Raw genomic sequence first — 14,279 nt, 5'->3', positions numbered from 1 at the left:
ACAAACATATGGATAGTGTAGTGGACAGCGAAGAGGGTTACCTCAGATTACAAGAGGATCTGGACCAGATGTGCCAATTGGCTGAGAAGTGGCAGATGGAGTTTAATTCAGATAAATGCGAGGTGCTGCATTTTGGGAAAGCAAATCTTAGTAGGACTTACACACTTAATGGTAAGATCCTAAGGAGTGTTGCTGAACAAAGAGACCTTGGAGTGCAGGTTCATAGCTCCTTGAAAGTGGAGTCGCAGGTCGATAGGATAGTGAAGGCGGCGTTTGGTATGCTTTCCTTTATTGATCAAAGTATTGAGTAAGGAGTTGGGAGGTCATGTTGCGGTTGTACAGGACATTGGTTAGGACACTGTTGGAATATTGCGTGCAATTCTGGTCTCCTTCCTATTGGAAAGATGTTGTGAAACTTGAAAGGGTTCAGAAAAGATTTACAAGGATGTTGCCAGGGTTGGAGGATTTGGGCTACAGGGAGAGGCTGAAGAGGCTGGGGCTGTTTTCCTTGGGCGTCGGAGGCTGAGGGGTGATCTTATAAAGGTTTACAAAATTATGAGGGTCATGGATAGGATAAATAGACAAAGTCTTTTCCCTGGGGTCAGGGAGTCCAGAACCAGAGGTCATAGGTTAAGGGTGAGAGGGGAAAGATATAAAAGAGACCTAACGGGCAACTTTTTCACTCAGAGGGTATTGCGTGTATGGAATGAGCTGCCAGAAGATGTGATGGAGGCTGGTACAATTTAAAAGGCATTTGGATGGGTATATGAATGGGAAGGGTTTGGAGGGATATGGGCCGGGTGCTGGCAGGTGGGACTGGATTGGGTTGGGATATCTGGTTGGCATGGAGGGTTTGGACCGAAGGGTCTGTTTCTGTTGTGTACAATTCTGACTCTATATGAAAGTTACTACTTTGCAAACTGGGCGGGAGCAAAACATAATTAGATCCTCAGAACAACCAGAAATACTGTCAGAAACTGTGAATTCTCCCCTTCCATGTAGCATCGAAGAAACCTCAGAGTCTGAGATGGTTGCAGCCTCGATACCATTACCTCCTGTAAAAGAGGAGGGAACTCTCCTCAGATGCTCCTGGTGCAAGAAATGGATCTGTGCTGCCTGTGTCTGAGCCAGAGTCCGAGGAACCGAACCTGGAGCAAAAACCTCCCATGAGAAACTCCAAAAAACATATCAGGTCTTCATCCTCGGTATTAGGTGGACACAGATGTCATGATTGAAATGAGGGCCAGCCCGATCTCATTAACTACGAGATCCTTGATTAGGTTGTTAACTTGGGCCAGTCAGGGAGCCTTGAGTGATAGCTATAAACAGGAGATTCCCCCCGGGTGTCCTTGGAGAAGGAGCACGCGGGTGTCCACTGACACCCTAAGAAAAAAAAAAAAAAAAAAAAAAATAAATAAAAAAAAAAAAAATAAAAAAAAAAATAAACATGGGATAGACATGAATAGCTATATATATTAGACAAGGGATTCAGAATCTTCTCACTTCAGGGTCTGATTCCAAGCTGCTGGTCATAGCCAATGGACTGTGTGCAAATAATTAAAGGGTGATTTACCGACACGGTACTGGCCTCTCTACAGTTATTTCAGTTAAGCAATCCTCAATGCTAAAAAAAAAGAAAAAAAAAAAAAAAAAAAAAATAAACAGGAGATTCCCCCCGGGTGTCCTTGGAGAAGGAGCACGCGGGTGTCCACTGACACCCTGGAGTTGTGACTGGCCACTAAAGAAAAAGAAAAAAAATAAATAAAAAAAAAATTAAAAAAAGAAGAAAAAAAAAGAAAAAAAAAAACAGGAGATTCAGAAGGTCCCCTCAGTCCATTGACTGGCTGTAAGCTGGCTGGCCACATCTATTGTTCAGTGCACGTGTAAATAAAGGGTGACTTGGTGATGGAATACGAGAGAAAAAAAAAAAAAAAATAAACAGGAGATTCCCCCCGGGTGTCCTTGGAGAAGGAGCACGCGGGTGTCCACTGACACCCTGGAGTTGTGACTGGCCACTAAAGAAAAAGAAAAAAAATAAATAAAAAAAAATTTAAAAAAAGAAGAAAAAAAAAGAAAAAAAAAAAACAGGAGATTCAGAAGGTCTCCTCAGTCCATCGACTGGCTGTAAGCTGGCTGGCCACATCTATTGTTCAGTGCACGTGTAAATAAAGGGTGACTTGGTGATGGAATACTTACCTCTGAGCAGTTATTTCAGGAGATAGATACGAAACATCTGTATCAATTGTGGAAATAAATAGTGATGTCTTGAAGAGAGTTCGTATTACAAAGGGGAGGTGCTGGAGGTCATAAAACTCATTTTGTTTTCAGTACAGGTTCCAGAATCTGCAGTAATTTGTTCCTACATGTTGTCATATAAATTCCTTGGCAAGACCAGCCAGAGACAAGGAATACTGTAGTGAGTAACTTAACTCCTGACTCCCCAAAGCGTATCCACTGTTGATAAGGCACAAGTCAGAGGTGTGATGGAAATCACCCCATTTGCCTGGATTAGTGCAGCTTCAACAACACTCAAGATGCTTGACACCATCCAGGACAAAGCAGCCCACTTGATTGGCACCACATCCACAAGTATCCACTCCTTCCCCCCACTGATACTACAAACTATGGCTACTGAGTATCTACAAGATGCATTGCAAAAATCCTTAGTTAGCACCTTCCAAACCCGCAATCATTTCCATCTACAAAGGCAAGGTCAGCATATATATGGGAACACTACCATGTATAACTTCTCCTCCAAACCATTCACCATCCTGACTTGGAAATATATCGCTGTTCTTTGCTATTGCTTGGTCCAAATCCTGGAAATTCCTCCCTAAGAGCATTGTGGGTCTACCTACAGGACATGGACTGCAGCGGTTCAAGAAGAGAGCTCACCACCACCTTCTCAAGGGCAACTAGGGATGGGCAATAAATGCTGGCCTGGCCAGTGATGTCCATGTTCCACAAGTGAAAAGGTTAACAAATAAGGTGCCCTGTTCCCACTTTCTCCCCATACTCTTTGATCCCTTTAACTTTAAAAACTATGTCTATATCCTTCTTGAAAACATTCAATGCTTTGGCCTCAAACGCTTCCTGTGTTGGAAAATTCCACAGGCTCACCCTCTGAGTGAAGAAAGTTCTCATCTCAGTCCTAAATGGCCAACCTGTAATGTTAGACTGTAATGCCTGGTTCCGGACTTACCCAGTTATTTTTCTACATTTTCCTACATTCCCTACATTTTTCCTTGCTAATCTTGATAGAATTTTATAGGATTTTGAGATGTTCCTCATTTTTTTAAACTCAGTGTATAAAATTAAAGCGCATGGGATTGGGGGTAATGTATTGACATGGATATAGAACTGGCTTGCAGACAGGAAGCAAAGGGTAAGATAAAAGCAGGCATTTTCTAAGTGGCAGCTACCCACCAGTGGGGTACCACAGAGACCAGTGCTTGGAAGCCAGCTTTTTACAGTATTCAGGGGAACAAGATGGGCGGGCACGATTTCGTTCGGATAATTGATTATTCGGTTAACCGATCCAATGCCTTTCCTCTGGGGCTTGGAGTTTGTTATTAAGTCTGCTTCCTGTTCAGACTAGGCAGCAGCAGACCACGCTTGAGTCTTGGCCCGCGACCCCTGCCCGCACCCAAACCACGTCCAACCCTCCCCGCTCCCCAAACACTGTCCAACCCTCCCCCCGCCTGCCCCCCCAAACACTATCCAACCCTGCCCCCGTCCGCCCCCAAATCCTGTCAACACCGACCCAACCCCATCCAGCCCCACCCCTCACCTGCCCTCCAAACCCTGTCCAACCCCGCCAACCCCCAAATTCTGTCAACACTGACCCAACCCCATCCAACACCGTCCTCGCTACTAAAACCGTCCAACCTGCCTCCCACCTGCCCCAACCCCATTCAACCGCACGCCCCAACCCCATCCAAACCCACCCCGTCCAACATCCCCCTCCAGACCCCGTCCAACACTGCCCCCACGCCCCCAACCCCGTCCAACACTGCCCCCCCACCCACTCCCCACCCCCCATCCATCATTGCACCCCACCCCCAAACCCTGTTCAACACTGCACCCTGCCAGCCCCCAATCCGTCCAACATTGCTCACCACCTGACCCCAAACCTCGTCCAACACCGCCCCCCTGTCCACCCCCAACACCACCCCCTTATGCACGATCCCCGTCTGCCTCCACCCCCACCCCTGCGTGCCCCTGACCCTCTGGGGCAGAACTGGACACCAACAACAAGACTGCTGCTGCTACTGCCTTTTGAAGGGTAAGTCCACACACACACACACACACTGACAGGTTCCAACTTTGCCCTGTACAAGACAATGTTGGAGAGAATATCTGGGGAAGCGGGGTTTAGGGTACATGCTTGTGTAGAACTCCAGGGAAAGTGTGGGAGAGAGAAAGAGACAGTGCTTGCAGTTCCATCAGTCCAGGACTGTTCTCGGCAGCACGTTTAATCACTGTAAACAAAAGACGCGATTGGTGTTGGACACGTCTTTGATGTAATGTTTCATTCGGGACCTTGAGGTCTCCTTCAGATAATCCGATTTCGGATAATTGGTACTTGGATAATCCATATTCTTCTGTATAGTAATGATTTAGACACAGGTACTAAATATAATATCTTTAAGTTTGCAGATGATACAAAGTTGGATGGAAGAGTAAGCTATGAGGAGAATGCAGAGATGCTTCAGTGTGATTTGGACAAGTTGAGTCAGTGGGCAAATATTATAATTAATATTATTATTTAATTGCAACACATGCACCAAAAATATGCAGAATAATGAGGGAATTATGCAATGGTAGAACCAGTATTGTCAAACTGTAAGATCTCCTTCAATGTGTTGTTCTTACATTGATTTGACTTCAGGACTGTTGCAGTATAACTAGCTATGTGAAGACAAATTAAAAGCTACTTCGAAGCCTTGTTGCATTTAAAATTTTTTGAGTAAGTAAGTATTGGAATTTGCTAATCAGTTACTGAGAAAAGCTCTGAACATTAGCTTGAATGTTAAGAGCAGAAAAAAAAAACTAGCAGACTTTCCTAACAACTTTACTGGTATCAAATCATTATAATAAAAGGATACTGAAGCAGGCTCAAGGGCTGCATTGACTGTTCCTCCTAGTTATTATTTTCTGAAGATTTAAGTGAAGTTGCACTTTAGCATTTCAGTCAAGTGAAACAAAGCAATGAATACTTGAACTTGACGGACACCTGAAAGTACTCAGGGATGCCCTCACAAGAACGGGGTACGATGCCCAACTCATCGACCACCAGTTCTGACGTGCCACAGCAAGGAACCGTAATGACCTCCTCAGGAGACAGACACATGCTGCAATCGACAGGGTACCCTTCGTCATTCAGTATTTCCCAGGAGCTGAAAAATTATGCCATGTTCTTCATGACCTGCAACACATTATCAATGAGGATGAGCACCTCACCAAGACCCCACACCTCCGCTTTAAACAACCGCCAAACCTCAAACAGATCATTGTTCGCAGCAAGCTGCCCAGCTGTCAGGACAACTCCATACAACCCTGTGTCATGGGAGGCGCTACAAGACGTGTCAGAGTGTGGACATAGATACCACCATTACGCGTGGGGACACCTCCCACCTTGTACATGGCAGGTACTCATGTGACTCAGCCAACGTTGTCTATCTTATACGTTGCAGACAAGGATGCACTGAGGCATGGTATATTGGGGAAACCGAGCAAAGGCTATGACAACTGATGAGTGGGCACCGCACAATAATCAACAGATAGGAGTGTTCTCTCCCAATTGGGGAACACTTCAGTGGTCCAGGACATTTGACCTCGGACCTTCGGGTGACCATCCTCCAAGGCGGACTTCAGGACAGGCAGCAGCGAAAAGTGGCCGAACAGAGGCTGATAGCTAAGTTTGGTACCCATAGGGAGGGTCTGAACCGGGACCTTGGGTTCATGTCACATTACAGGTGACCACCATTGCACTACACACACACACAGGCACTCCTATACACACATACATACAGATACACATATACACAGATGCGTACACAGACACCCACACACACCCTTACAGACACACACACTCCCACACTCACACATGTACCCCCTCACAGCCTAAGACACTCTGCACTCACTACACACACACATACACTTTCTCACACTCACAACCCCCAACCCAGACAGACAGACAGACAGACAGACACACACAGACAAAGACCAACATGTACACATATATTTTGTGGGGTGAATTTGTACTTTCAGGGTTACATTGTACTTTGCTCAAAACTGTATGCATTCATGTCGAACTCTGAGCTCAAAAACTGCATGGATTAACATAAAACTCCTTTATCTCACTTTTTAGATTAGAATCAATCTAAATATCATGGCATAGACAGAGAACACAGGGGGCAAACACCTTCAACATATTGTCTAGCTATCACCATTTTTAAAAAAGGTTTTGTGATTTTCACATGAAAAGTGAAACAATCATGGCATTCAAACAGATGAAAGACTTAACAGACAATCAACTTTTCAATGTATAATTTCAGTTACATCACACTGTAATGTTTTGCTATAAATTCTGTGTGTTAGGATTGAGCCCTCCGCTATCACCTGATGAAGGAGCGTCGCTCTGAAAAAACCTGTTGAACTATAACCTGGTGTTGTGTGATTTTTAACTTTGTACACCCCAGTCCAGCACCGACATCTCCAAATCATGAATACTTGAACTAGGTTGTTTTAGACTAGTTGTTAAACATTTTTATATTTTGCATCTCTTAGCGCTTCACAGGAAATCAAATTGCCAAAATTAACAAGAAGAACCCTGAAGACTACAAGAAAACTGAGGTAAATGTGAGAAACTTGTTGTAAGGCACAAAGACGGTTTTTTGATAGTGGTGAAACGCTTGCTTTTTCACACAGAGGGTGGTTCATGTATGGAAAGAGCTGCCAGAGGAAGTGGTGGAGGCTGGTATAATTACAATATTTAAAAGGCATGTGGATGGGCTTATGAATAGGGAGGGTTGAGACGGATATGGGGCTAGAATTATTTGGGATATCTGGTTGGCATGGTCGAATTGGACTCGAGTCTGTTTCCGTGCTGTACGTGTCTATGACTGTATGTCTCAAAAAGAACACAAAAGCAAATGGCATTTTTAAAAAATGTTAAAATAAAGAGTAAAACAATTTTCAAACTGTTTTCCAGAAATATACTCTACCGATACGCAATCCCAAAGAAATATCACTTCTTTCTCAACTCTTCAATTTCTTGTTTAACTGACCCTTTCCAGTTCTCCTCCTTGGACTGTTGACTCCTCTTCTAACTCTGCTGTTCTGAACTGCTTTACTTCTACCAACTTGAAAACTTATACAAAAACTCTCACAGCTCGGTGATTTCAGAAACTAAAACTATTCTGCTGGTGAGACTGTTCTCCTGAATTGAACCCCTGCAAAACTAAATTAAGCTGGTGGCCTATGGTCTGTTTTTTCTGTACGTCACAAGTTTCAAAAGTATAACCATTTCATTGATTATAATAATGTGTAGCCTGCTTGGTACTTAACTGAATCACTTGTTTTAATGACAGGTCACAGTCCCAAAATACATTTTGACCTCTTTAAAAGAAAAAGCTACTTTCAAAGAACTGAAACTAAAATCTCCGTGCTGTTGTTTTTAAAATCTATTTTCTCAAATGATAACAGGTGTATTGTAAATATTTAATCATATTTCTTAAAAAAAATTAAATTAAAAAAAGCAAAATCTAGCAGAGGAGTAGAGTTGTTGCAACTGTCCAAGATTTCGGTGAGACCACATCTGGTGTACTGTGTACAGTTTTAGTCCCTGTATGAGAGGAAGGATTGGAAGCAGTTCAGGGAAGGATCATTAGATTAGGAGGAATGAACTGGTTTACGTGCTAGAGTTTAGAAGAATGAAAGGAGATCGAATTAAGGTATATAAGACGCTAAAGGGGATTGACAAAGTAGATGTAGAGAGGAAGATTCCCCTCGTGGGGTAATCTAGAATGAGGAATCTTAATTTTAGGCTAAGGGAAGGCACATTTCAAAGGAGGAATTACTTCTCTCAAAAGGTTGTGAATCTGTGAAATTCATTACCCCAGAGTGCAGCTGATGCTGGGTCATTGATTAAAGTTAAGGAGGAGGTAGATGTATTTTTTAATTAGTAATGGGTTAAAAGGTTATGGAAAGGGGTCAGGAAAGTGGAGTTGTATTAAATGGCTCAAGACGCTGAAAAGCCTATTCCTGCTCCTGATTATGTTATTCTGTAGACTGTGAATCACTTGAAAAGCTAAATAGCATTTTACAACTTTTCAATAATAACTGGACATAATAGACCAAGCTAAGCTGTTTTACGTTGTCTGGTGGAGATCTTTGCGTGTTTATCATCAACTTTTTGTTTACTGATCTATCAGACAAATACCTTCATACAGTGCAGCTCAATGGGGACAGTTATGTACAAATCCTGGAGGATTGCTTTACTATCTGAATTACAGGGCATTGATTTCTGGGATAAGTAAACAAAAATTGAGTAGAAAAGCTAATTGTAGACTTAGCAATCTTACCATTAACATCTACAAATTGAAGATAGTTATTATTGAAGGTAGTTATTATTTTTGTTCAGCACAGAAAGTTAACCCTCACTCATATCTGGTCATTGCAGTGTTCACTTTATTTTCTTATTTCTATTCTACCTGTGCTCCCTTGATTGATTGCGATCTGAGTAGATGATGCTAACAAACTGGTTTGTGTATTTTATTAGTGCATAAACACTAACATATCTTACTTTCTCTGACTGTAGAGAATCTCTCTTGTCAGTAGTTTTGTTGCTTCCCTATTTCTTGGAGACTATGCTGCAATTGATTATAGTGATGGTAAGTTTACGTTATTACTGATATGTTGTTTCAAGCTATTTATTCCTTGAGCTCTCTCTTTTTGATAGTAAGGATCAGTTTAGGTGATCACATCTAAACAATTTTAAAACAGGATAAGGTCATTTGGACCTATCAGCATGTCCCCTTTTGTTTGAAATTGTCCTATCCTTTATTGATCATGTCATAATGTACATTTTTAATAGGTCAGAGCTGCATATAATACAAATGCTACGCCATTCCGTTGGGAATTTTCAAGGAATATTATGAGCAATTTGAAATGATCTGGATGCCCTGATGATTTGACTCTACACCTTTGAATTCCAAAGCCAGTTTAATTAGACTTTAGACATTAATTTGTGCCACTGGCCAGAATGGTATGGGGATGATGGAGGTTTTGGCTGCTGTTCGGAAACTCAGTGAGAGTCCTGCATTGCTTTTGTACCACTGAACCACTTGACTGGCCCTAAGTGGGTTTTTTTCCCATTGTCAAGTACCCTAGGGTGGAGGCCTCAGAAGCAGTGTTATGCTCAATCATTGCTTTTTGTTGAGTGATAAGTGTTAGTAAGGAAACTGGGAGTCCCTCTCTCGCTTCTTCAAAGATGGTGTAGCATTTGTTATATCCTTAGGAACATGAAATCAGATGATATCCATAAAAATCTGGCACTCTTTTTGTATTTTACTATAGTGTCAATATAGATTATGTGCTCAAATCTTTGGAGTGAAGCTTCAGACATTCCCTCAATTACAAGGCCAGGAGTGTGGACATTTGCTAATGATTCAACAGTAAATGATTCCATTAGAAGAGTGAGAGTGTGAACATTTGTGAGGTCACGATAAGTCAGAGGCTGTTTCTTCAGGCTGGTGAGCCTAGAGGTAGATTTCTTAGTCTAAGCATTCAACAGCTGGCAATTTAGGCTGGAAAGGGTGACACTGAAAAGGCACAGTGGAAAAGCATCTGAGCATTCATCATATTCCTGATAGAGTCACAGAGATGTACAACATGGAAACAGACCCTTCGGTCCAACCCATCCATGCCGACCAGATATCCCAACCCAATCTAGTCCCACCTGCCAGCACCCGGCCCATATCCCTCCAAACCCTTCCTATTCATATACCCATCCAAATGCCTCTTAAATGTTGCAATTGTACCAGCCTCCACCACATCTTCTGGCAGCTCATTCCATACGCGTACTACCCTCTGCATGAAAAAGTTGCCCCTTAGGTCTCTTTTATATCTTTCCCCTCTCACCCTAAACCTATGCCCTTTAATTCTTGACTCCTTGACCCCAGGGAAAAGACTTTGTCTATTTATCCTATCCATGCCCCTCATAATTTTGTAAACCTCTATAAGGTCACCCCTCAGCCTCCGACGCTCCAGGGAAAACAGCCCCAGCCTATTCAGCCTCTCCCTGTAGCTCAGATCCTTCAACCCTGACAACATCCTTGTAAATCTTTTCTGAACCCTTTCAAGTTTCACAACATCTTTCCGTTAGGAAGGAGACCAGAATTGCATGCAATATTCCAATAGTGTCCTAACCAATGTCCTGTACAGCTGCAACATGACCTCCCAACTCCTGTACTCAATACTCTGACCAATAAAGGAAAGCATACCAAATGTCTTCTTTACTATCCTTTCTACCTGCGACTCCACTTTCAAGGAGCTGTGAACCTGTACTCCAAGGTCCCTTTGTTCAGCTACACACCCTAGGACCTTACCATTAAGTGTATCCATCCTGCTAAGATTTGCTTTCCCAAAATGCAGCACCTCGCATTTATCTGATTTAAACTCCGTCTGCCACTTCTCAGCCCATTGGCCCATCTGGTCAAGATCCTGTTGTAATCTGAGGTAACCCTCTTCACTGTCCACTACACCTCCAATTTTGGTGTCATCTGCAAACTTACTAACTGTACCTCTTATACTTGCATCCAAATCATTTATATATATGACAAAAAGTAGAGGACCCAGCATCGATCCTTGTGGCACTCTACTGGTCACAGGCCTCCAAACTGAAAAACAACTCTCCACCCACCACCCTCTGTCTTCTACCTTTGAGCCAGTTCTGTATCCAAATGGCTAGTTCTCCCTGTATTCCATGAGATCTAACCTTGCGAATCAGTCTCCCATGGGAAACTTTGTCGAACGCCTTACTGAAGTCCATCGAGATCACATCTACTGCTCTGCCCTCATCAATCTTCTTTGTTACTTCTTCAAAAAACTCAATCAACTTTGTGAGACATGATTTCCCACACACAAAGCCATGTTGACTATCCCTAATCAGTCCTTGCCTTTCCAAATACATGTGCATCCTGTTCCTCAGGATTCCCTCCAACAACTTGCCCACCACCGAAGTCAGGCTCACTGGTCTATAGTTCCCTGGCTTGTCTTTATCACCCTTCTTAAACAGTGACACCACGTTTGTCAACCTCCAGTCTTAGGGCACCTCACCTGTGACTATCTATGATACAAATATCTCAGCAACAGGCCCAGCAATCACTTCTCTAGCTTCCCACAGAGTTCTCGGGTACACCTGATCAGGTCCTGGGGACTTATCCACTTTTAACCATTTCAAGACATCCAGCAATTCCTCCTCTGTAATCTGGACATTTGCAAGATGTCACCATCTATTTCTAGGATATGGAAAATTCTATATCTTCCATATCCTTTTCCACAGTAAATACTGGTGCAAAATATTCATTTGGTATCTCCCCCATTTTCTGTGCCTCCACACAAAGGCTGCCTTGCTGATCTTTGAGGGGCCCTATTCTCTCCCTAGTTACCCTTTTGTCCTCTATATATAATTGTAAAATCCCTTTGGATTCTCCTTAATTCTATTTGCCAAAGCTATCTCATGTCCTCGCTTTGCCCTCCTGATTTCCCTCTTAAGTATACTTCTACTTACTTTATACTCTTCTAAGGATTCACTCGATCTATCCTGTCCATACCTGACATATGCTTCCTTCCTTTTCTTAACCAAACCCTCAATTTCTTTAGTCATCCAGCATTCCCTATACCTACCAGCTTTCCCTTTCACCCTGACAGGAATATACTTTCTCTGGATTCTTGTTATCTCATTTCTGAAGGCTTCCCATTTTCCAGCCATCCCTTTACCTGCGAACATCTGCCTCCAATCAGCTTTCTAAAGTTCTTGCCTAATACTGTCAAAATTGGCCTTTCTCCAATTTAGAACTTCACCTTTTAGATCTGGTCTATCCTTTTCCATCACTATTTTAAAACAAATAGAATTATGGTCGCTGGCCCCAAAGTGCTCCCCCACTGACACCTCAGTCACCTGCCCTGCCTCATTTCCCAAGAGTAGGTCAAGTTTTGCACCTTCTCTAGTAGGTACATCCACATACTGAATCAGAAAATTGTCTTGTACACACTGAAGAAATTCCTCTCCGTCTAAACCTTTAATGATGGGCTTATGCCTGCAACGGTGACTCTCCTGCTCCTCAGATGCTACTCTGACCTGCTGTGCTTTTCCAGTACCACCCTTTTCAACTCTGATTTTCCAGCATTTGCAGTCCTCACTTTCCCCTTCTAGCTGGCAATTTTAGACTGAGAAGTTCTCCATCCAAATACTGTAGGTGAACACTCTGTCTCTGAGTATATTTAGAGCTGAGAAGGACAGATTTTTGGACTCCAAGGGAGATATACAATATGATGATAGAGCAAGAAAGTATATTGAAGATCATGTTTTTGAATGGGAATGCAGAGTTGAGTGGCCAAATGGCTTACACTTATTACTTATTGTTTTTAGGCTCATCTCTCCCTAACTAACTTGAAATATTTATCACATCTTTGCTACATACCTCTAGGTTCTGGTATGAATTTGATGGATATCCATACACATGAGTGGTCACAGCAGTGCCTCGATGCCTGTGCACCAGATCTGAAGGAGAAGCTTGGTGTCCCACTGCCATCTCATTCTATACTGGTATAAAATTAATGAGAATCTTAATTTTTGTTCTACACATCATGATACCTCAAAAACAGTCGACTATTCTTTAGTAACTGGTATAGGTTAACAGAAGTATTGCCAACTCTTAGAAAACAGCCAGATGGAAAGGCGAAGTCATCTAAGCTGCTGCTCATTAGGAAAATAAACATAGAAGCTTTGAAGATATGAAAATAATCATATTTACAATCATTGACAAAGGGTTTCCAATCTGGGGTAAATTCGAAAGGTAGAAGTAAATAGATTAAACTAACAATTCTGTTTTATACAAAATATATTTCGTTGGAATACCAGGATATCAGGGAAAGTTACTGAAGCAAATACTGGATGTGAGTTTGAGGCAAATGCATGTTTTTCTTGAGTAAGAAGATCGATAGAGCTGGTAAGGTGGCTGACATTAGCGTTAGGCAACCTATTAGCATTATTAAAGCAGAGAAGTGACTGAGGGAATAAAAATAGGCATTAAGTAATCATCAAGAGAGGGAAAGAAAGAAGGAGCAGTAGCAATATTGATTGTGGAGAACATTACAGTGATAGAGAGAGAGCGTGTCCTGGAGGATAAAGATTGGAATTAAAAAATAATAAACATCCCATGATATTGTTCACTAAGTTCTATGCATCATAAGCTTGTCTAAAAAATATGGAGGAACAGATTTGTGAAGCAATTCCAGAAATGTTCAAGAAATATACAGAAAAACCACATTTCTTTTAAGTTGTTCATCTTGAACTCATCAGGATAAGGTGAAACCTTCACCAAATTGTGTCTAATAGTGTAGAATAAGGTGACTTTCTTACAGTGCCTTTTGATCATTGACAATTTTACAATGTTGTCAGGTGCAGAACGATAGAAAATCTTCAGCTCAGATTTCACATTCAGTTGAAAAACACTTAGAAGTCTTGATATTTGAATAATAATCCAGGTTTTTCAAGTTATTTCACTGAGAAAAACATAATCATTGCAGCGGTTTCAGTGGGATAGATGTGTAAGGATTTTGGCAGATGAGCAGGCTTATGTCACGTGTCAGATCTTGGCCATAGGGTGCTTGATGGCAAGGCTCTTAGACCGAAGTGGGTAGTCTTCACAGGAAATGGCAGTGTGTGGTGATTATTGGTCTATCAGGAGAGTCCAGTAGTTTCATAGTGGGTAAAGTGATCACTATGGAAAGGAGATTGGTGTGTTTGGTGACCATTGTGCACAGATTGATGGAAAGTTCAGGAATTTATATGCATGACTTAGTGATTTAATGCATCACCTAGAAGCAATACCTATGGCCTTCCAAAGTGATTTTTTTTCAAACATGTTGCTTCAAACCCTCTGGCGTTGAGCCAACTTTAAAAGTTGCCATGTTTAAAGACTATCCTTTGGACAACTTTTCATCTGTTGAAAAATCTTTCCCCAGTCTCTGAGCAATAATAAAAGAAC

The 14,279-nt window shown here is 42.1% G+C and overlaps 1 protein-coding gene across 5 annotated transcripts in view; it reads left to right on the top strand.

Annotated features, from left to right (window-relative positions):
• The window catches only part of xylb (xylulokinase homolog (H. influenzae)), a 305,547-nt gene that overhangs the window by 34,358 nt on the left and 256,910 nt on the right, over positions 1-14,279 (top strand). For all 5 annotated transcript variants that reach the window (XM_072576320.1, XM_072576321.1, XM_072576323.1 and 2 more), the window contains 3 exons: positions 6,793-6,858; positions 8,825-8,897; positions 12,717-12,835. In XM_072576320.1, the coding sequence (XP_072432421.1) occupies positions 6,793-6,858; positions 8,825-8,897; positions 12,717-12,835 (258 nt within the window). The remainder of the gene's footprint in view (positions 1-6,792; positions 6,859-8,824; positions 8,898-12,716; positions 12,836-14,279) is intronic.

Source organism: Chiloscyllium punctatum, chromosome 8 (assembly GCF_047496795.1).
Source record: "Chiloscyllium punctatum isolate Juve2018m chromosome 8, sChiPun1.3, whole genome shotgun sequence".
Classification (NCBI taxonomy): domain Eukaryota; kingdom Metazoa; phylum Chordata; class Chondrichthyes; order Orectolobiformes; family Hemiscylliidae; genus Chiloscyllium; species Chiloscyllium punctatum.
Note: the sequence above shows the minus strand (reverse complement) of the source record. Positions and strands in the feature narration are given on the sequence as shown.